This window comes from Nannospalax galili, unplaced genomic scaffold, assembly GCF_000622305.1.
Source record: "Nannospalax galili isolate Female #2095 unplaced genomic scaffold, S.galili_v1.0 scaffold652, whole genome shotgun sequence".
Taxonomy (NCBI): Eukaryota; Metazoa; Chordata; class Mammalia; order Rodentia; family Spalacidae; genus Nannospalax; species Nannospalax galili.
The window spans coordinates 309948-333554 of record NW_008332152.1 but is presented as its reverse complement, the minus strand read 5'-3'; the positions used below and the strand labels follow the sequence as shown (position 1 = coordinate 333554).

Genomic DNA, 23607 nt, shown 5'->3' with positions numbered 1-23607 from the left:
TAAAAAGGTTGAGCTAGATACGTATATTAACAAGGCCATTTAAGCAGCCGGTATTTCCAGTCCTATCCTGTATCCAGTAAAATCGTACTGGGGAACAGGAGGGAGGAAGAGAGGGTGAGAGCCAGGCTTCTCCTGCTACAGGAGGAGTGGAAACAGACCAGGGTGGAGAGGCTGGGGTCTCCATAGAGGTGAGGTATTGCAAGACCACAGGCCAGGCCACCCAGGGGGAGGGGGAGGAGAGTGGCTGAGGCAAGGTACAGGCTTTGTAGTTGTTTGCATTGGTGGAATAAAACTTACTTTACCTAAGAACAAAAGAATTGGCTGATCCCAGGCCTTGCCCTGCAGACACCAGCAAATGGCGTCCTGCAGACGGAGGAGTTCTGAGGCCTGGAATCCTGTCAGCAGCCTGCTGGTGCCTGAGTGGAGCTGGTGGGCAGAGGGGCCTGGACTCCTATGTGGAGAGACTGAGCTGTGGGGTCTGTATGGCCTGAGCAGAGGAGGCTGAGCAGGGCACCCTGACCAGGCTTGGCTGTCTGCTGGGTGAGCACAGTGCACTCTGAGGAGTTCAGCTGTCCAGGCCCGCTGTGTTTTCAGATGCATGGAAAGGGACTCTGGCTTTGCCACCTCCCCCAACCTCCGCATGGACCCCTGTCAGCCTGCAGAGGGTCAGGTGGGTGATACTGTGTTTAAGTGCGGCCAGGGGGCTGTGCAGGGCCAGCTGTGCACCTGCCTGACTGGCGTCTGCTCAGGAGAGGATTACAGCCCCAACAGTGATGGTCTGAACTTTAAAGAGGGCAGATGGGGAGAAGGACGAACAGGGACCGTGAACCCAGGTGGAGAGCAGAGCGGAGCTGAAGTAGTGGGTGTGATGGCTAATGGTTAGCTTGACAGAGTCCAGAAGTACCTGGGGGAGGGGCCTCCCAGCAAGCCTCCAGGGATTATCTGGACAGTTCTCATTTCTGAGGGGAGGCTCATCTTGACTGGAAGGGGGGGCATTCCTTCCACAGGGGATCCTTGACTGAACAAGATGGGAAAGCTGAGCACTAGGAAGCATTCGTCCCTCTGTCTCCTGACCACAGATACAATGGGCGCAGCTGCTTCAAGCTCCTTGACTTCCCTCCATGACGGACAGTGCCCTGATCAGAATAAGCCCTTTCCCCTCACATTGCCTTTGTCAGGGCATTTTATCACAGCAGCGTACAGGGAAAACTCATTAAGTGGCGTGAGAAAACCTCGTATGCCACAGGAAACAAGCTTAGGAGGCACCTACAGCATCGTCAAGGCAAGTGCTGGAAGGGGCTCGGCGGCGAGGGCCACGTGCTGGGCCGTGCTGTTCTTCCGGGAACGATGGCATGCTTGAACAAGCCTGTAGACGTCTGAGGTAGCAGCGGGGTGACAGAGTGAACAGTCTAACCTTTCAAAGTGCACGTGAGGTAGTAAGGCCCAGGGAGGGGCGATGACTGCCCTGTGGTGTCTGCAGTAGCAGACGTGATGCTTGCTCGCTCCCTCGTGTTCCATCCTCCTATACAGGGGTGGGACTGGTCACCTGTGCTGCGGCCTGTCCAAGTGTGTGAGAAGCGCCCTTTGCCCAGCTAGGCAGGGAGCCGTTGGCCTGACCTGATCCTGGGTCACAGCACAGAGCTTGGGAAACTGTTCATTCGCTTTTTCCTTTAGCGATTTCTTCCCTAAGGCTTTTAATATTGTCATGAGAGCCTGCACCAGTGGGAAGAGGCCCTTCTTGTTTAAACAGAATCCCCAGGGCCTCTAGACCAGGGCTAGCTTCCAAATTCTTGAGCTATGACTGTTCAGTTAAGATCTGTTTTAAATGAAGAACACACCCCAGATTGCCAAGACTGAATACAAGGAAGTCCCTTACCCTGTTTCACCTGTCACACGATTGATAGTATTTTGGATATATGATTTTAAGCAAGATGCAACTAGAATTATGTATGTCATGCTTCCAAGTTTTTTTTTTTTTTTTTTTTTTTTTTTTTAAGCTATAAACAGGATTGTTCTAAATTTTTTTATGGAGAAGCCGGCTGTGGGATGCAGACCTTTAATCCCAGCACTGGAAGGCAGAGGCAGGCAGGTGGACCTCTAGATCAGCCTGGTCTACATAGTAAGTTCCAAGTCAGCCAGGGCTGCATAGTGAGACCCTGTCTCAAAAAAATCAAAAACAAAAATCAAGAGGAGGAAGGAGGGAGGGGGGAGGGGAAGGGGAAAGAGAGGGGGGAGGGGGGAGGAGGAGGAAGAGTTGTTTCTATGAAGAGGTAAAGGGACCGGGGTAGCCAGAAGAGTCTTGGTGGGCCGAGCCCCTCTCATGGTGAGGCCAGAGCATGGACTGTGGGCTGAGCCCCCATCTCACAGTGAGGCTGGAGCCTGGACCGAGCCCCTCTCCTGTGGTGTGGGTGGGGCAGCCGCCACCAGAACAGAATAGAGAACTGAGACAGAGCCACATAGATGCAGCCAACTGAGTGATGGTTTGTTTAGAGACAGCCTCCCTGTGTAGCCCAGGCTGGCCTGAAACTTGTAATCTATAGCCTCAGTTGCTGAGTGTCAAGCTTGCCATGCCCAGTGTTGTGCTAATTTTTTTTTTTTTTCTGATGAGACGTGAGTTCAGGGTTCATTTTCCACCAGTGGGTGCCCAGTCATGCCAACATGTTTGTGGGGAAAAGAGGCTCTCTGTGCTCCACTGAACTATTTCTGCCTTCAGGGAAGCTCCGCTGAGCCTGTGTGGGGTCTGTTTCTGGGTTCTCTGTGCTGTCCACCGAGCTCCGTGCCTGTCCTTCACCACTTCCTCCAACGCTGTAGCTTTATGAAGCTTGGGGTAGGTAGGCGGACAGTAAGATGTTTGTGATCTTAGTTTCTTTTCCTGTTGCTGTGATAAAATACTCTGACACTTTAACTTACAGGAGGAAGGATTTATTTTGGCTCACGGTTCAGGGGTGTGGTCCATCTTGGAGGGAAGTCTTGGCAGCAAAATGGTCATGTTGCGTCAGCAGCGGAAGACAAACGCTCGTGTTCCGCTCATTCCTCCTTTTTTTTTTCATTTTCTCCTTTTATTCAATCCAGAACTCTGGCCCATAGATGGTGCCACCCACAATTAAGGTGCGTTTTCCACCTCAGTTGACACAGTCTAGATAACCCCTCATAGGAATGCTAGGAGCCTGTCTCCCCGATGACTCTGCCAGTTCACGGTGAGCAGTAACTGTCACACTCGCCACCCTGGGTGGGCCGTGTAAACAGTCCTAGAGAAGGTTTGCCTGGGGTCCACCTTCACGTCCATCACCACCAAGCGAGATGAGTGAGATCCCTGTCAGAGTCTCCCCAACAACTGGAATGTGTTTAGTTTCCTGCCACACTGACCTCCTGCCACTGGAGTCTCGTCAGGCCCGTGTGCTGCAGCAGTGACTGCTAACTCAGTGTTGGGTCAGATTTGGGCTGCAGCTGAGCCAGCTTGAAGGCTGAAGAAACCTGGGCCCCCGCCACCTGCTGGGTCCCAACCACCTGGTGGGCAGGTCTCCGAGAAGTGCACGGGCTTCTCCCTGGTCCACAGAACCCCTGGCATGAGGCAGATTTTTTCATACATATTTTTCCCTCTTCATTTGCCCAATATAGTACCTACCTTTTCTCTGGGGATTGCCTTCTCAGTTCTGGCTTTTGAGACAAAGTCCTCCTGTATAGCTCAGGCTAGTCTGAAACTCACAATCCTCCTACCTCAGCCTGCTGAGTGCTGGGATCATAGGCAAGCTCCTCATATCTGGTGTTTGTTCTGTCAATGTGTGGGAGTCATAGAAGTGTGGAATCTGGATTGGGCCTTCTGCAAATGAGATCTGGGCACATCGTGAATGAGAGCAGAGACTGGAGATATGCATGACTGCACATTGCCCAGGGTGGCCATGACACCTGTGTAGAACATTCTGGAGACCATGCTTTGGGGACTGGATAGACTAATAAGCAATGCTGTTTCCAGGACACATCTTTAAGCAGAGTGTAGTAAGAGGCCAACTTCGAGGCTGTTCCTCCTCCTCACTTTCTTCCCACAGCTTCTAAGGCTGGCTGGCTGGGGCTCCTATCCCTGCTGCTGTGCTGGGAGGTGAGGAGCTAGAGGCCAGGCTGCTGCCCCAGGAGGTAGCGTCCCACCAGGCCTCCGAACAGGCTCCACAACAAGCAAGTCCAAAGCCCAAAGAAGATTCCCCTCCTCCTTCTGCTCTACCCAGACAAACTCTGTCTGGCTGTGTTCTGTGGGGTCAGACTGTGGCGCGGGGTGGCCTCTTGTGACCTGCTGTTCCGATGGCAGAACCCTCTGGCCCAAGTGGGACTGGTAGGGTCATGGGTTCCTGCCCGTGGTGTGCAGGCCCTCAGGCTGTGCTGATACATCGGTGTGGCCCTGGGCTGCTTCTGTGTGTGGTTCTAGTCTTAAAGGTTCCCCCAGAGCTTGTATGCTGCAAGATCGATTCCCTGCCGATGGCACTGTTGGGAGACAGCAGAACTTTCAGGCAGTAGAGCTTAGAGGAAGGGCATCAGGTCATTAGGGGAATGCCCTGGAAGGAGACATTTGCTTTCCAGCCGCCATGAGGAGGGCAACTTTGCCCCACCACATGCTCCCCTGTGGCAGTCTGCTTCTCAGAGGCCCCTAAGCAGTGGAGCCAACCAGCCATGGACTGAACCCTTCACACTGTCAACCAGGTGAACCTTGAAATTGATCATCTCATCTCAGGTGTCTTTTGCAGCCATGCAGAGACCGACCAGCACCTCCCTCTTGGCCTTCTGCTCAGTGACCAGCCAGTGTCCCACTCCCAGGTTGGCGCCTACTCTACATGGTAGCAGCTGCCAGCAGGGCCTGCAACTGGGTTAGACGTGCTAGACCTGTGCACCAGCTTTCTTAGATGCCGATTCTAGAAAAAGCAGTGGTTTGCTGTGTTGGGGAGTAGATGTGCCCTTGGTCACCTCTGGTGTTTTAAAGGCCACTTGGTACTCCGTCCCTGTCCCCTGTGCTTCTGTGCGGTGCTGCTTCTCCACCGCGGTTTTCAGGTCTTCTGTGCGGCACACTGCTTCTCCATCGCGGTTTTCAGGTCTTCTGTGCGGTGCTGCTTCTCCATCGCGGTTTTCAGGTCTTCTGTGCGCTGCCAGCAGGGCCTGCAACTGGGTTAGACGTGCTAGACCTGTGCACCAGCTTTCTTAGATGCCGATTCTAGAAAAAGCAGTGGTTTGCTGTGTTGGGGAGTAGATGTGCCCTTGGTCACCTCTGGTGTTTTAAAGGCCACTTGGTACTCCGTCCCTGTCCCCTGTGCTTCTGTGCGGTGCTGCTTCTCCATCGCGGTTTTCAGGTCTTCTGTGCGGCACACTGCTTCTCCATCGCGGTTTTCAGGTCTTCTGTGTGGCACACTGCTTCTCCATCGCGGTTTTCAGGTCTTCTGTGTGGCACACTGCTTCTCCATCGCGGTTTTCAGCTCTTTTCCCTTCTTTGCTGAGCAACAAACTTGGTCAGTGAATCTAAATTTTCACTTGACTTTGTGTTATCTGCTTCCTCATCTTCAAGCTGCTGGGAAGGGGGTGGGTTTGGAGATTGACCTTCAGGAGTGTGTGTGGTTTGTACCTTCCTAAGAAGATAACCCACAGTAGACACTAGATGAGCATCGGGAGGAGATGGCAGAGAGGATGGCAGGGAGGAAGTGGGGTGGGGATGCTTATTGGTAGGGTGCTGTGTGCATCTCACTTTATGTTTCTCCCCAAACTTCACCAAGTGAGTGTTTTTATATCCTTAGAGCTTAGGCATCTGATGTCCCAGAGTGAGCGATATCTGGATCACCCTGTGTGGTGGGCGTGCCTATCTTCCACTGTGGAGATGGTTTTTGAGGCAACCCTCAAAGGGACCTAGAGATAATCTGAGAAAGGTTTACGTGGGAGCAGGAGAGCCTTCCCTGGTGTCAGGCATGGCCTGTTCCCCAGCAGGGTTTATGGGGCATTGGCATGAGCCAGATGCTGAGGACAGGTAACATTAGAAGCAGCTGCACAGGAAGAGTTCACAGTCTGGGGCAGAGGAACAGAAGAGATGGAGCAGCATGGAAACTGGCTTTGAAAATGCAGTGGGTATTTTGGGGCTGGAGAGATGGCTCAGCAGTTAGGGAGTACTGGCTGCTCTTGCAGAAAACCCAGGTTCAATTCCCAGCACCCACATGACCACTCAGGTTCCAGGGGAACCCAATGCCCTCTTCTACCTCCTTGGGCATTGCGCAGTACGGGTGCGCTTACATACATGTAGGCAATATACTTATATACATAAAATAATAAAATTTTTTTAAATGCAGTGGGTGTTTTGTAAGTGACCGCTTCTATGAAAAGATGAAAGTCTGAGTTCATGAAGACTTCCTAGACATGAGGTCCATCAGATCCATTGTTCTTATTAAGAAACAGTATTACTTTAGGTGAGAATATGTTGCAAGGGGTCTCCACAGCCTGTTCCCTTGAAAGCACAGCATCACATCCCTGCACAGGTCAGAGGGGACCTTTGCAGGAATTGTCTGTGTTGGGAGCCAGGCATGTAGCAGGGCATAGTGGCACATCTTTAGTCCTAGCACTCAGGAGGCAGAGGCAGATAAGCTGTGAAATTGAGGCCAGCCTTGGCTTGTCTGTATAGTGAGTTACAGGCCATCTGGGGCCACATAGTGACACTGTGTCTGAACAAAACACCAAAACAAACAAAAAGAAAACGTGTTGGTAAGCTGGAGAAGTGACGCAGTCAATAAGATACTTGCTGTGCAAGTGTGAGGACCTGAGTTCAATCACCAGCACCACATAAAACGCTGAGTGTATGGTGCATGCCTATAGTCCCAGCACAGGCCCATCCTTGAGGCTCCCTGGCCAGCCAGCTTAGCCTAATTGGCAAGCCCTAGGTCCCAGTGCGAGACCCTGTCTCAGAGAACAAGGTGGACCGCTTTCTGAGGAACACCGCCTGAGGTTGACCTCTAGCCTTCCCATGTATGTGCACACACATGTACGTGAACCTACACACATAAAAATATACACACTCCTGCATATGCATCTTATGTGCATCCATACAAACTGTTGATAAAAGCTCACCATTAACGGGTTCTCTCTTATCTGACAGGAGTCAGCGATGGCTGAAGATGGCAACGAGGAGATCATGTTCATCTGTAAGTGACCTGTGGACCTGCCTGTCTGGGGCTGGCCTGACGTCATCAAACACAGATTGGTTTGGCACTTATAGTCTAGGCAAAGCTACATCAACATTTTGTTTTTAAACCACGGAAGAACTGTTTCTTTTCAAACTGTGATTTGTTGACTTGCTTTGAGAGCCAGGGTGTGTTACCTGCATGCCTTGGGCTTCAAGTCTTCTTTGTCTTGGAACTCCTTTGGTTGGGTGGCCCTTGACGCAGAACGGGAAAGGAAAAGTGAGATTTAGGATAACAGCTTAGCATTATCGTAAATCCTGGTCTTTGTTACCATAGATGTGATAGCTGGGATTTGAAATGTGCCACAGATTGGAGCTTTTGGGGGCAGGGTCTTGTTTGGTATTCTGTGTTTTGGGGAGTCCAAGGACGGCCTGATCTTGCTTGTCCTTGTAGTGTCAGCAGATGTGTCTCATGACTGAGGATCTGCCCTAATGGGATGGAGTCCCCCCCCCCCGCCCCCGTTCCCAGGTTTGTGGTCTTTGAGTTTCTCTCTCCCCTGGACACTGTCCCTTCTGACACTCAATGTTCATTTGTAGGGTGTGAAGACTGTAGCCAGTACCATGACTCTGAGTGTCCTGAGCTGGGCCCTGTGGTCATGGTCAAGGACTCCTTTGTGCTGAGCAGGGCAAGGTGAGTGATTGCCTGAGCTGTGGTAGCAGCTGTGTCTATGAGCTGCCTGTTTGCTGTGGCCGGAGCACAGAGACCTGTATGTCTGTAGATAGGAGGAGGGAGGACAAGGGTGAGAGGCTGGGTGTGCAGGGGTGGTTTCCATCCCTTGGGGCTGGGCACTTCCTGTTGGGGTGAGCCATGTGGGTTCCAGAGAGCATTTCTTGGATGTAGTGTAGGGGCTAGCCTGGGCTGCATTGGTTTCTGCACTGAGCAAAAAAGGGCCAAACTAGGGGTCTGCTTGTTGGGCTTCTTCTGTATTCTAAGTCCAGGCCTCTGTAGACAGATGTCTATGTAAGAAGTAGGCTGGAGTGGGGTGGGGATTCCGGGCAGGTAGTCCAGGGAACAGCCAAACTGCTAGAAAAACTCTGTAGTTGTACTGAGGCAGCTCAGTGACGAGCACTGCTCTGCCGGCCCACACTCTGTGATGCAAGCCTGTGCCTGTGGCGGTCTAGGCTGAGGACCTATGAACGGCCATACGTAGCGTCAGGACTTGACCAAGTACCTCCGTCACTGAACCTCAGTTGCCTGCATGGCGTGGAGAACCTAAGTCATTCCTGTGTGGCTGTGGTGGTGCCTGGTTCAGGCTGACCCCAGCCTGGTCTACATAGCAAGTTCCAGGCCAGTTGGTGCTACAGGGAGACTCCCTCTCAAAACAACTCAAAACCCAAAGTAGAGAGCCAACCACCCCTTCTGTGGGGTTGCCCTATTGCCCACCACAATCCATCTGGGAACCTGGGGCACACCAGCCAGAGTTGCTGGCTAGCTCACCCCCATGGGGAGGGTCTGCCTCTGCTCTGGACATGTCTCCCACTGGCCTGAGCCTCACTCGTGCTGAGGTCCCAGCTCCATGACCTCCTTCTCCAGTGCCCTGCTGTTGACCTTCTAGTCCCCAGGAAGATGGGTCTGGCTCAGAGGCCCTTGGGTGGCCGTCAGTGCACAGAAGCACTTCACCATCAAGTGTCCTGTGTTCCCCTCTGTCTGCTTTCCTCTAGCCTTCCCTCAGGAGAGGGTATACATTGAGGTGGTGACTTGTCCTATTCCCCTGCCCCCCCCCCAGGACCCACACTGGGACTATGTGGTCGGCACTGTCTTGTAGGGGTTAAATGTGCCCCTTAGTGAAGGTCTGGGTCACTGCTAGCCCAGCCCCAGTCCTGTTCACATGTATGGGGAGAGCTTTGATTCTGCTGTCTTGAGAAGCGTCTCAGAAGCATGGGTCATTGGGTGTGGAGGCATGGCTCTGCTCTGGCCTGTGGGAGGGCGGCAGGGCTTCTCAGACCCTCCCTTCCACTCCCAGGTCCTCCCTCCCCTCCAACCTGGAGATCAGACGCCTGGATGATGGGGCAGAAGGCGTGTTTGCAGTAACACAGCTTGTCAAACGCACGCAGTTTGGCCCCTTTGAGTCAAGGAGGGTCGCCAAGTGGGAGAAGGAATGTGCGTTCCCCCTGAAGGTAAGGCTTCTGTGGCAGGGGCGTCAGAGCCCTTCAGAGCCCAGGGCTTCCTGACTCCCAGTGGGAGTGACCACCACTGAGTCCTGAGGATTTGGGGTTCTTTTTGTTTTTCTTTTTTTATTTTAATTTTAATTTTATGTGTATGAGTGTATTGCCTGCACGTATGTGAGTGCACCCGTGTCGTGCAATGCCTCAGAGGTCAGAAGATGACTTCGGATTCCCCTGGAACTGGAGTTAAGGATGGTTCGTGGGGGTGCTGGGAATTGAACCCGGGTCCTCTGCAAGAACAGTCAGTGCTCTTAACCACTGAGCTGTCTCTCCAGCCCCAGTGCTGAGAATTTGTAAATGCTGCTAGAGAGGTTGGATTAATTAAAACAGAAGTTTCCCTTCAGTGTGTTTTATGTCACAGGAGTGTGAGGATTAAGGTAGAATCTAGTGACATGTGAGTGTTTAGATTGTGCTGAGGGTCAGACAGGAGAGACACCCACCCCAGCTGTGAGGTCTCTGTGGCTCCTGGGCTGATGTGTATTGTACCCGTGTGTGTGAATTGCTGACTGAGCAGCAGCATGAGGTGTGGCAGCTCTACACGGCAGATCTGGCTATTTCAGACTTAGTATGTGACATCAAGGAAAGAAAATGGGGACTAGAGAGACCGCTCAGCAGTTAAGAGCACTGGCTGCTCTTGTGGGAGACCTGGGTTTGAATCACAGCACCGACATGGTGGCTAACAACCATCATAACTAGTTCCAGGGGATCTGAGGCCTCTGCAGGCATTGCGAGACACAGGCACACTTATATACATGCAGGTGTAACACTCCTACACATGAAATAAATAAAAAATAAAACAAAATGGATGTCAATAACAGAGACAGCTGAAGGTCTAAAATGAACCCCAAGAAGCCTCCTGAGGCTGAGGAGGCCCAGACCTGGGGTGAGCCTCCAGAAATAGTTGGGGCATAAACAACCAAGAGCTGGGTTGTTCCTTAGCTCCTAGGGAGGATACATGTCTCTTAAAAGATTGGAAGAGCCAGGCGTGGTGGCTTTAGTCCTAGCACTTGGGAGGCAGAGGCAGGTGGATCTCTTTGGGATCAAGGCCAGCCTGGTCTACATAGCTAGTTCCAGGCCAGCTGGAGCTACAGGGAGACCCTGTCTCAAAAAGACCAAAAAAAAAAAAAGAAAAAAAGAGGCATCTGCCTGTCTTAGGATGGACAGGTGCTGTAGCCTTCGGACTGGCCGCCTTCGGCAAATTGAGCTTCAGCTAAAGGCCAACGGGCAGGCACTGGATGGGCTTACGGGAGTGGAAGTATGAGAGTGGGAGCTAGAAGGGCTATTAAGGGATGATGGAAAGGCCCTGAGCCCAGAAAGGCATGTGTCCGGGTGTCTGTCCTCCAGGTGGTGGCTACACACCACGGTGCCAGCACGTGGTTGGAGACAGTCCTTCATGCCCACTTTGGTTTCCTTTCCTGCTAGTTCTGAAGGTTGTTTTTGGGTATCAGCTGTGTGCTCCCAAAGGAGTGTGGGAACGTGGCTTCCATACCCACTAGGGGGTTCTGGGTACCTGGTGGCCTCCCAGTCTCTCCCTGCTCTTCTGAGGGCCTGGTGCTTATTATAGGTGTCTATGCAGGAAAAGCTTGGTGGTGCGGTAGGGTCGGTGGCAAGGAAGCAGTGACCCCTCCACAGATGGGGAGCAGGCCAGACCCTGTGCCTGTGGCTAATTTGAACTTCAAGACACTACAGGCTTTGCCTGGCTCTGCCCTCGCTTAACCCTAAAGCTGAAGTGATGCTATACAGACTGGAGCAGCTCACCCAGACCCAAGGACTCTGCTAATGTCACCGTTGGAGCAGAGCCAGGAGTAAAGAGCCCAGGCATTGCAGTACCCACCTCGGGTATGGGTAGAACTAAGGGGTCCCAGTTCCCAAATGAACCAGAAGGAGAGCTCATTGTTACTGTACTGGGCTGGGGGAGAGCTCAGGGTCCCTGTGACTCCTGGACAGGAGAGCTTGGGGTCCCTGTGACACCTGGACAGGAGAGCATGGGGTCCCTGTGATGCCTGGACAGGAGAGCTCGGGGTCCCTGTGACGCCTGGACAGGAGAGCTCAGGGTCCCTGTGATGCCTGGACAGGAGAGCTGGGGTCCCTGTGACGCCTGGACAGGAGAGCATGGGGTCCCTGTGACGCCTGGACAGGAGAGCTCGGGGTCCTTGTGAGAAGAGGGGTGAGCCCAAGGTCCCTGTGATGCCTAGATAGGGGGAGATAGCATATGTTCCCATGACACCTGTACAGGAGAAAAGCTCAGGTGTCCCCATGCCCATCTGGATCACAGGCAGTCCTCAGCTGTTTCAGTGATGCGGGAGCTATCATGGTGTCCCTTACTTCCTCTTCCCTGTGACAAGCCTGACCCCTCTAAGCCACATAGTCTTCCTGTGGTCATCCTGGCCATGGTGAACACTTAGTCAGCAGGTCCCCCCACAGCCAGTGTGGCCTCTCACATGGTCCCATGCCATGCTGACAGACTGGTGGGTAACCAGCCCTCGGGCCTCCCCTCAGGTGTTCCAGAAGGATGGGCATCCCGTGTGCTTTGACACCTCCAACGAGGATGATTGCAATTGGATGATGCTGGTGCGGCCGGCGCTGGAGCCAGGGCACCAGAACCTGACAGCCTACCAGCGTGGCAGTGATGTGTACTTCACGACCTCTCGGGACATTCCCCCAGGCACTGAGCTGCGAGTGTGGTATGCTGCCTTTTATGCCAAGAAGATGGAGAAGCCCATGCTGCGGCAGGCCTGCTCCAGCATTCAGGGTACGTCCTGGTTTCTCGCTGAGGTTGGGGGCCTCTTGCTAGAGGTGCTTGCCCCTCCCCCCAATGAGTGTGCTGGGCCAGCAGCTGGGAGGGGAGGCAGTGTGGGCCGAAGCCGTGCAGTGGGGGCTGGGGCCGTGCAGTGGGGGCCGGGGCCGTGCAGTGCTTGGGCCTGAGGTGCTGCCTGCTGAGCTTCGGGTGACAGGCAGTGGCACCCTTGGCATCTCTGGACCCTTGCTGGTGAGAGGTGCTGCTTCTCGGTCTCAAGGTGATTATGCGCACTGGGCACAGCGCAGGCTGACGCACGCGGGCGCAGCACTGGGTGACCCACGCTCTGCTCTTGGGGCTCCCCCACAGCGGCCCCTCCTCCTGATGCTGTGAGGAGGCCGTTTACCCCTGTGAGTGTAAAGGTCCAGGAACAGGGCTAGAACCCCGAGCCTGGCTCCAGCGTTGCCCCCCTGTGCTAAGTAGCCGCTCCTCCCTGAGCCAGGTTCACGTGTGTGTATGTCTGTGTGCCTGTGCACAGTGTGTGTGTCTGCACAGATGCCTTGGTGTGTACAGATTCTTTAAGATGCATAGCATGTGCCCTTGTGCATTAGCAGATAGGTGAGTATGTACAGATACATATGTGTGTGTGTGCGGATGCACAGGTGTGTACATGTGTTAGTGTGTAGATGTGTAGGTAGGAACCTATCTTTGTACATATGTACAGGAGTGTGTATGTGTGCGTACAGGTGCATAGTAGTGCATGTGTTTGTGTACAAAGATGCACAGATATGTGCCTGTGCATGTGTTTGTGTGTATGTCAGATATGCAGGAGTGTGCTTGCATTTATATGTGTACATATGCTGAGGCGTATGCCTGTGTTTGTGTGTGTCCTGATCCGTGCATTTGGGCATGTGTTCAGAAAAGAGTAGTGGAGATCACGTGAGTGACCTACCTGGTCGCAGAGCTTCTTGCAGTCACAGTGGCAGGTCGCAGTGGACACTGCTTGAACCCTCAGCCCCAGGTCAGGTGCTTTGCCTTGTGGTGGTGGCTGTTGGATTCATGTTGCTCCTGCCCACACTCTGGGTCCTTTGGGTGTAGAGTCTCTTCATGAAACTTCAAGAACCCATAGGAGATGGCTGGGACTTGACACTCATTTGAAACAGCGCCACACACGGCTCAGTGGGTGCTGCCTGGCAGCCCGCCGTGCTTGTTGTCGCTCTGAAGAGTTTTAGTCATCAAGGTGGGCCCCTAACTCCACTCCTGACCTCATACAGTGATCCCTCATGAAGCTGCTTCTTCCTATGACAAGCATGGTCTTTTGGCAGGGGCTATGAGGAGTGGTTCCTAACCCTTCACAGGGACCTCACAGGGGAGGTTCCAACACAGAAGGCTCTGTTCTGTTCTGTGCTACTGCTGGTCAGTGGAGGTTTTGATGAGTGGGGATCTGGGACAGACTCCTGGTGCCACCCCCGAAAGCAGCACAGGACGAAGAGCCAATCACAGCAGTGGCTCCTCCCAGCTCTGCAGCTTGAAGACCCATGGTCACCAGAACTGGAGATCTGCCCCAGGCCTCACACTGGCCTCTGGTGGTTGACAGCAGCCCTTGTTCTTACTAATTTGTGACTCTATGTACCACCCCTCTGCCCCCACTGTCTCTGGGTCCCCTTCTTATAGGAACTCAGGCTGCTAGATTTAGTCACCCATTTAGTGTGACCTCATCTTAACTCAGTCACATCTGTGCAAGGGCCCTTCCCCAGAGTCCATGGGGCATGTGTTTGGAAGCCATGTGGGCTGGGTGAGGAATGAGGGCGTGATGAGTGTCTGGGATGATGGTGCAGATGTGGGTGCCGAGCCAGACCAAATGCACCCACCTCTTAGTTGTGGATGGTGCCAGCACATTCTTCCTGCCAGATGCTGAGGGAACTCGGACATTATGAGATTTGCGCCTTTATAGACATCCTGCAGAGAGACTGTGAGCTTTTCAGACAGTTCTTTAGATTGATAGTGGAGGGGACAGAAGGGCTTGAGAGAGGTTGGTTAGAGCCAGCCCCAAAGAAGGTTTCCTCCTGTACCTAGCTGGGCCAGCCGCCCTTTCCAGGCTGTTTGTGGCCAGCCAGACTTGGGGATGCACCCCCCTATTAGCTGTGTCTAGAGGACATTGTACCCCTCATGACTCTCAAGGTTAAAGTCCAGACCAAGGCTGAGGCTGCCGTTCTCTGTCAGGTGTCTGTCTGTCTGTCTGTCTGTCTGTCTGTCTGTCTGTCTTTTACCTGTTGGAGAAGCCTCTAAGGAGGACTGTTTGGAATTAATAGATTTAATGACTCTGTCATCCTGTGGAGTCCCCTCCTGACTTAGGATAGAGGACCCCATGTGTCCTCTCCACCACTGGGAATGGAAGGACAGGGCTGTGGTTTGCATGTGCCTTTCCAAAAGGCTCTTGTGTTGAAGGCTTTGTCTCCAGCTGGTGGGGCTGGTGGGGCTGCTGAGAAGTGACTGGACCACAAGCTTACTTCGTCCGTGGGCTATTGAGCTCACAGATGAATTGACTGTTAGGAGGGTGGGCCTGGTCGGAGGAAGTTGGTCACCCCTGGTGTGCCTTTGAAAGGTGCCTTGTCCCTAACCTTTCCTCTGCCTCTCTTTGCTTCCTGCCATGAGGTGAGCTGCTCTGCCCCACCACACCCTCCCCCCATGTTGGTCTACCTCGCCCCCATAATAGTCTGCTTCCCCACCATGGTCTACCTCCCTCCATGATGGTCTGCCTCCCTCCATGATGGTCTGCCTCCCCCCATGATGGTCTGCCTCCCTCCAGGGTGGTCTGCCTCCCCCCAGGATGCTCTGCCTCCCCCCATGATGGTCTGCCTCCCCCCATGATGGTCTGCCTCCCCCCATGATGGTCTGCCTCCCTCCAGGATGGTCTGCCTCCCCACCAGGATGGTCTGCCTCCCTTCATGATGGTCTGCGCGCGCGCGCGCGCACACACACACACACACACACACACACACACACACACCTGTCTCTGTGGCCTGGTGTTGTGGCTGTGTCATCTTTGGCCGAGATGGTTCCCTGTGGTTGGAAGTGTCAGTGGCTGGCAGTCGGCACTGTCTCCTAGGTAATGGCAGTTTGTTTTTCCTTTAGAATGCTTATCTTTCTAAGTTACCTTTTGGCAAATCCTGGCCCCTCCCTCTAGATTATACCTGGTTCTCTAGTAACAACTTTTCACTTAGAACCAGAGCAGCTTGTGGCGAGCTGGGGGTGGTTGGGGGGTGGTTCTGTGTCCTGCAGTGAATTCTCAGGTGTCCATCACTTTGTAGATGGTGGTCTACTTGAATTGGGAGGGAGTCCCGTGTCCCAAAGGCTCTTTATGGGTACTTATTTATTTATCCATTTATTTATTGGGGGGCACTGCATGCCACAGGGCACACGTGGAGGTCAGAAGACAACTTGCAGGAGTCCGTTCTTTCCTTCCACCACATGGGTCTCAGGCCACCAGGCTTGGCGTCGTCAGGCTTGGCGGCAAGCACCTTTCCTTCTCTGGCCCCCAACGGCTTCTACTTTGAAACGCTCTTCAGAACTTCCTCATGTTTGGGAACCTGAGTGAGAAAATTTGACTCTGCCTTCTGTTTGTTCCCAGTTTCCTGGGACCCTCTCACCCGCAGATTCCTGCAAAGTGACAAGAGTTGGGGAGCTGGGCTGGGACATCCGGGGAGGCTGTTCTGCAGGTCACGGGTGTCTCTGCTGTATTTGTTTTCAGTGGGACAGGTTCCACAGCACAGTGTCTGTGCTGCTTCCTTCACAGGGGCTTACAGAGCCCTAGAAGTGCTATAGGCAGGGTGGGGGTCGGGGGTGGTTGGAATGTTCTGGGACCTGTGAGAAGGTTCTTTCTAGGCAGGTTTTAGCATCCCTTTCTGTTCTTTGTGTCCTCTGAGCTAGCCTGGATGCAGAGCGAGTGTGCTCTCTCCCGGCCGGTCTGTGTAACAGCAGATCTGGGATCTAGGCTGGGATGCTTCCTTTGAGTGGCCCCAGGAGTGCTAAATTGCAAGTTGATGGAAGTGACAGGTGAGAGGGTGGGGGGATGGAGGTAGGGGATAGGGGTGGGAGAGTGGAGGGGGCGTGGCTCACTGGCCCCACAGAGATCATCAGACAGGGAGTAGAGAAACTGGTAGGACTAGATCCCAGGGCACAGGTCCCTTAGAATGGCCCCAGTGCGGATCCCAGGAGAGCATTCTGACTTTCTGATTCTACAGTCTGGAGGGTCTGCAGGGTCCCCTATATGCTTTGAGTCCATGTCCCTTTCTTTCCTCAGGCTTCTGTGTATCACCAGTGGAGGGTTAGAGGCACTGCCCAGGCAGCAGCCACTGCCCCAGGAGTGATTTAGCAAAATTGAATAAAGTTAAAACTCAACTCCCACCTAGGTAATAGGTTCCCTTGTCAAAGAGCAGTGACAGGGCACAACAGTATTATAGACAGCAGCTTGGGTTGTGCTGGGCCAGGGTCACAGCCATGCCAGGCTGGGGCACTGTGGGATGACTATTATGAGTCCCACCATCCTTTACTGTGTGAGCCACTGAAGATTTAAATATGGGTCGTGTGTGTGTCTGTGTGTCCGTGTGTGTGTCTGCCTGTGTGTGTCTTTGTGTGTGTGTGTGTTGCTGAGGATTGAACTTAGAACCTTGTGTGTGCTAGTCACTCTGCTACTGAACTACATACACACACCCCTCCCACCCACCCCCTTAACATGTTTTTAGATTTGAGACAGCCTCTCTTAAGTTGCCAGGGCTGGCCTTGAACTTGTTCCGTAGTCCAGGCAGTCCCTGGACTTTCTGTCTTCTTGCCCAGCTCCTAAGTTACACGCCTGCACCACCAGGTGCACTCAAGTATAGGTCTCGCAGACATAGGGGCTATGAAGGGCAAAGTCTGGTCCCACAATGCTGGTGTCTGGGGACAGCGCCGACCCTGGCAGGCAGCCGGGTTCCACCTCTGCTCAGTCTCCTCATCTGTAAGATGGGGATCAACTCAGTGAAAGTGTGTGAAACTGGGAACATTGCATGTGCCCTCTGCGTGTGAGCGTCCGCAATCATCCACCAAGCAGGGCAGTGTGGAGACGCAGGCCCTGCTGGCTCACCCTTCTTCTCTCTTGTGTGTTGTGGCTGCAGGTGCCCCTGAGCCCAGCGTCCCTGTGGAGCCCGAGCGTGGCCAGTGGGCGTGTAAGGTGTGTTCCAGCACTTTCCTGGAGCTGCAGCTCCTGAATGGTAAGGCGGCAAGCAGCAGGTGGGGTGGTCCTAAGCAGTTGGCACTGCAGTGCTGAGCCCCTTCATCCATGCTGGCCCTTTCCCGGGGTTGTCAGGATGCCCAGGCTTTGTCTTGTTTGCCCACAGATGAGCAACTCAGTTTTTCCCTTGGCCTGCACCTCCCTGTTGTCCCAAGTGAATTCAGCTGCCTGCTGGCTGAGCTCCAGAGTGGGGAGCAGGGACAGGGGCCAGGAGCCACCATGAGTGCAGTGTCGCCTCTTTTGCATCCTGCCTGTCTTCTGTGCCATATTGTCCCCTTTACTGTCTGTTCTCAGGACATTCTGTCACCGCAGCCTCACTAATTGAAGGTGGCCAGGGAAGATGGACTGTGTTTCCTAGTTATACAGTGCCCTGTATACAGGAGCCTCCCTGGTGGGCAGTAAAGACATCAGCCCATAAGCCATAGGGTGTGAAAGCCATGAGCTTTCCTCATGGGCAGAACACACATGGTGGCTGAGCCCTGGGCGGGCCACAGGTTTGCACTTTCAAGGATGTAAGGATGTGATAGAGACAGCTGGGGTCTGGTAGTATGGCCTGACTCCAGCTGTCATTACCTGGTCAGTGGTCGGAATGTTCTGGGACCTGTGAGAAGGTTCTTTCTAGGCAGGTTTTAGCATCAGAACAACTAATGTGAGCCTTCCAGGAGATCTTGGCCACTAGGCAGAGGCCGTCCATCGCCTTCCAGGAGATCTTGGCCACTAGGCAGAGGCCGTCCGTCGCCTTCCAGAAGATCTTGGCCGCTAGGCAGAGGCCGTCTGTCGCCTTCCAGAAGATCTTGGCCACTAGGCAGAGGCTGTCCGTCTCCTTCCAGGAGATCTTGGCCACTAGGCAGAGGCCGTCCGTCTCCTTCCAGCAGAGATCTTGGCCACTAGGCAGAGGCCGTCCCTCTCCTTCCAGGAGACATCTTGGCCACTAGGCAGAGGCCGTCCATCTCCTTCCAGGAGACATCTTGGTCACTAGGCAGAGGCCATCCATCTCCTTCCAGCAGAGATCTTGGTCACTAGGCAGAGGCCGTCCCTCTCCTTCCAGCAGAGATCTTGGCCACTAGGCAGAGGCCGTCCGTCTCCTTCCAGGAGATCTTGGCCACTAGGTAGAGGCCATCCGTCTCCTTCCAGCAGAGATCTTGGTCACTAGGCAGAGGCCATCCATCTCCTTCCAGGAGACATCTTGGTCACTAGGCAGAGGCCATCCATCTCCTTCCAGCAGAGATCTTGGTCACTAGGCAGAGGCCGTCCCTCTCCTTCCAGCAGAGATCTTGGCCACTAGGCAGAGGCCGTCCGTCTCCTTCCAGGAGATCTTGGCCACTAGGTAGAGGCCATCCGTCTCCTTCCAGCAGAGATCTTGGTCACTAGGCAGAGGCCATCCATCTCCTTCCAGCAGAGATCTTGGTCACTAGGCAGAGGCCATCCATCTCCTTCCAGCAGAGATCTTGGTCACTAGGCAGAGGCTGTCTATCTCTTAAGGATGGGTGAGTCTGACTGTTGTTGGCTGTCCTTGTGCTGCTGGGATGTCTTCTAATCTTGTCATTGACACATCTTGCACTCAGCCTAGGGCCAAAAGTCACCTGTGTTGTCAACAAAGCAGGAACAGCACAGCAGCTGCCAAGTTTCTTAGGAGTGCTGGGTTGTGAAGAACTCACTCTTAGGCAGGGACTGGGCCCCGACGTGGAAACCAGCAAGCATACAGGGACCTCACATAAAATATGGTCACTCAGCCTGGATAAAGAAACACTGTTTGTGGGGGCTGGGGAGGTGGCTCTGCGGTTAAGCTGCTCTTCCAGAGGACTCAGGTTCGACTCCCAGCACCCACATGGCCGCTAACAACCATCTGTAACTCCAGTTCTAAGGGATCCAACACCTTCTTTTGACATTGCATGATATGGGTACACTTACAAACATGCAGGCAAAACACTCATACACATCAACTAAAAATAAATCCAGACTTTTTTAAAAAAAAAGAAACACTGTTTGTTTAGGAATTTTCCTTGGTGACAGTTTTCAATCAATGAAAGCAAACATCCCTTCACTTGGCGGTGAAGCTAGGCCAGTGTTCCCAGATACCAGCTCAGGGAAAGTCCTCTTAGCAAGAAACCTCACAGTAGCCTCTGTACAGACATTTTTGGGATGAACAGGCTGAGGCTGCAGTGAATAGCTCATCTGCCCAGACTGTGTGGTTGCATGTGCCAAAGCCACATCTGATGTAGGCAGCCCTGCCCAACCCTCTCCGGACCCCCACTACCCCCCTAACTGCCCCAAGGGGTCAAGGAGTTCTTTCTGCTACAGCCCGTGCCTGGGGCCTCATGGATAGCCCGATAGCCAAGGAGCTAAAGGAGTTGGGCAGATCTGAGCAGAAGAGGAGACTTACAGAGCTGCGTTCCTAGGACACTGGCTGCAGGGCAGAGGGGCCTGGTGCCCTCCACAGACTGGCTCTGAGGACTTCTGAAAGCCAAGTGACACACCTAGTGAGTCCAAGTCCACGGAGGGTGATGCTGGGTCCAACCGGAAAGTGTGACTTCGTGATGCCCCATCCCAGCCGTGATCACATGGTGCCTGCACCCGTTCTCTACAGGACCTTCTTCAGAGGCTTGCCTGGCACAGGAAGGCATGGCTCTACTGTTTGAGATCCAGCTTGCCATGCCTGCCGTCTCTGCCGCTGGCTGACTTCTAAACCAGATGAGTCCCTTGAACTTCCCTTCTTCTTTTATGCCTTGATTCAGCTTAGCACCTGTGTGTTTTGAAGTTGGGGGCTGCCGTGAGAGCACCAGGAGACCAGCTGAGGCTGTTCAATGGCATGGGGACGTGTGGGTTGTTGTTCTTGGCCTTTCCCTGAGGTTGTCACTTCCCCGTGTTCCCTTGGGGAGCTCTGCTCATTTCCCAGGAGGCCACTCAGGGACGTCTGAGTAACCGTTAGGCCACAGTGAGTGCGCTGGCCTCTGTGTCCTGGAATTCCATTCCACTGAAATGCAAAGACAGAAGAACAGAGAAGCACAGAGCATCTCGCAAGGTTGGAAAGTGTCTGCAGAGGCAGTGACCACCAAGCTGGCCTCAGAAGCTGAAGCCAGCAGTGGAGCAGCCAGGAAATGTGTCTGCTCCTGCAGAGCTTGGGAGTGCCAGGGGTCTGGGGAGAGGAACAGAGACAGGTGGCCAGCTGCAGTTCTGCGGGAAGTCCTCAGAGCCCTGGCCTCCTGTCTGCCCCTCCCCCAGCTGCATCTCAGCTTCCATCAGCAGAATGCTGGGCCCACACTTGGGAGAGATTTGACTAGAGATCCTCCCCGGCTCTGAGGACGGGGACTTGAGTCATGTGTTAGAATGTGGGCAGCTTTGGCCTCCTTCAGTCTTCCATGCAGAGTGGTGAGGCCAGCTTAGGCTCCCGGGAGGAAGGAGGGGTTTCTCTGAAGAAGCTAACCTATTCAGAAGGAGAGACCAAGAACCCACCAGTAGACCGCTCACCCTCTGGCCGTCCTGCAGAGTGGGCTCCAGATGCTGGAGGAAAGCCAAACGTGAGCAAGAAACCAACTGGCCGCACAGCTTGCCAGCGGAATCCGAAAAGCAAACTCACAAAAAGCCCCTCTCACAGGCGGGAGGCGGTAGGGAGGCTCTGCGCCCTTCGGACACGGCAGGTGGGAGGACAGCAGCTAACCAGAGGGTGTCAGAACACTGAGGGAACTGAGAGACTATTCCAGAAGGAGCCCATGGAGGATACAAACAGAAGAGATAAGGAGATGGTGAGGGGGGTCCTGAGACCCTGCAGGTGGCCAGGAGGGTTCTGCAGGGAGAAGAGAAGCAGAGGGAGGACGAACCAGGCAGTACTGAGGGGCAGCTCAGGTGGTAAAGTGCTTGCCTAGCAGGCACGAAGCCCTGCCATTGATCCTCAGCATCGCCAAAGCCAGGCGCCGTGGCCTGCAGCCCCAGCACTTCAGACAGTCAGGAGGGCAGGGTTATTCTGCTTGCTACATAGTGAGTTTGCAGGTAGCCTGGGCTACACAAGACCCAGTCTCAAAGCCAAGCCAGTCAACCAACGAGAGAGAGAGAGAGAGAGAGAGAGAGAATGTGTGAGTCATCCAGGAGACGCTGAAGGATGCAAATTTCTAACCTGGAAGGGCCCAACAAGTCACCAGCATAATGAACCACAGAGACTCAGCTGCCTCGTCATGGATGTAATCATAGGATTCAGAGAAAAGCAAGCTATCAGAGGGTGATGTGGCAGGCGACACATGACCTGGGAATGACATCATCCTCTCCTGGCCTCATCTGGGACTTTTTACCCGGCCAGGTCCTCTTCCCATGGGAGGGACCACTCAGGGTGTGCTCAGGCAGGCTCAGACCTCATGCCATTTGTCATGGAAGCTGCCAGAAGGCGGGCCACAGGAAACGCAGGTCTGTCAAGGCAGGAAAGCAGGCCTACTGTCAGGTTCTGCAGTCAAACAGCATAGTGAAGGTCCAGAAATTTCCAAGAAGGGCCAGAGAATCGACCGAGGAGAGCCCTGGAGCGCACAGACTGTCAACGCCATAGAGACATCACCACCCAGACTCACACCAGAGTCCAGAGTCCAAACTCACCCAGCTTCTGAGATCTCAGTACCTCTGTGGAGTTGCCAGGAAACATGCTTCTAGCTGTCTGCGTCCTTGGGCTGCTCAGCATGAGGGAGCCTTCTGTTGAAGGCAACATCAGACAAAAGACAGCACATGTCAGGATGTTTCACAGTGCTGTCTACACAAAGCACAACACATAGTCTGCATGTAGGGGGTGGGAAGAGGGTCCTCTGTAGGGAATAGGCAGAGGGTACTAGGTCCCTGGTCCAAAGGCTCCTGGAAGGATGGATGCTACAGTGAAAGAAATCAGGAGGATAGTGATGTGTTTGACTGCAGGGATTATAGCCATTAGTAGCATACATGGGAAGGGGAGCAGCCGGTTGGGGTGAGGCAGTAGTTAACCCCAAGAGCACTAGCCAGAGCCCATGTTTGGCACAGCTGCAAATGAGCCTTTATGGCCAGAATCTTGTAACAACCCACTGTTGTCTAATACCAAAATCACTATCTGAGCGTGCTGGTGGGATTGAGGAGGAATCTGAAGTCTGAGATGGAAGCAGTGTGTTTAAGAAAGCTGAGTCCTTGTTTCATATGAAATCATCAGTAGACGGTGGCCAAGTCAGTCAGGTCTCTGTATTGGTGGGGTTCTCATTCCCAGGTCCAGCCAGCTGCATCCCAAAATATTCAAAAACATGTGTCTGTGCTGAATATGTCCAGGGTCTTTTCCTTGTTCCCTAAATACAGTGAAGTGACTGTTTGCATAGCTTTACGTTGTGTTTGGTGTTGTGAGTGCTGGAGTGTGTGTGGTGTTTCTGGGTTACTGCGAACACCACGCCATTTTATGTCAGGGTACCCAAGGGGTTCGTGGAGCCATCCTCTAGAGATGGAGGGGTGACCATGTGGAGAACTGGAGAGTGACGGACCAGAAGGGGATGGGAGACTGCTGTTTCCCACTTTACGCCGAGGGCGGTGCTTGGCCTCTGGTTACACTTCTACTAGCATCTTTTCAAAGTGCCAACTTTTGGCTTCGCTTATTTCTTACTGTATTTTCAAAAATTCATTTCTGCTTATTTATTATTTATTTTTAGTCTGCGGGGAGGGGTCTTGTAGCTCAGCCCAGGCCGGTGCTGTAGCTGATGGTGGCCTGGAACTCGTGGTGCGAACGCCTTCACCTCCTCAGTGTCGGGACGGCAGGTGTGGGCCACCTCACCTGGCTCTGTTTTTATGCCGGTTTGGCTTTGTTGAATGCTTCGCTCAGTAATTTTTAGCTATTTTTTCCAGTTAATTATTTATTTAATAACCACATACTTAGAAGAAGCATTTCATTACAACAGCATTGATATTCAATAACAATTTTCTGAGCTAAGATGCATCTTTTTCAAAATTGGCTGTATATTTTTAGTTTTACAGTTGACTTGTTACAGTTATACAATATTGTACTCAGTATAAACCCCATAAGACATAAAATTAAATGAGGTTTGAACCTTTAAAAAAGATATCCATTTCATTATTAAAATACAGAGATTCATACAGAAACTTCATTTTTAATGCAATTAACACTAAGGTGTTTGCACATGTGTTTCTAATCTCTATATATCTGATTATTACTAGTGACAATCGGCTGCTTTCTGAGCTCCTTGGCATCTGAGCATGGATATAAAGTCATCAAGTAGATTTCAATGGTAATGTTTT

General features: G+C 53.1%; 1 protein-coding gene across 2 annotated transcripts in view; it reads left to right on the top strand.

Moving 5' to 3' along the window:
* Prdm15 (PR/SET domain 15) overlaps window positions 1-23607 on the top strand; it is an 81335-nt gene that overhangs the window by 6650 nt on the left and 51078 nt on the right. For both annotated transcript variants that reach the window (XM_029560768.1, XM_029560769.1), the window contains exons 2-6: window positions 7112-7157; window positions 7733-7826; window positions 9160-9313; window positions 11861-12113; window positions 17252-17347. In XM_029560768.1, the coding sequence (XP_029416628.1) occupies window positions 7112-7157; window positions 7733-7826; window positions 9160-9313; window positions 11861-12113; window positions 17252-17347 (643 nt within the window). The remainder of the gene's footprint in view (window positions 1-7111; window positions 7158-7732; window positions 7827-9159; window positions 9314-11860; window positions 12114-17251; window positions 17348-23607) is intronic.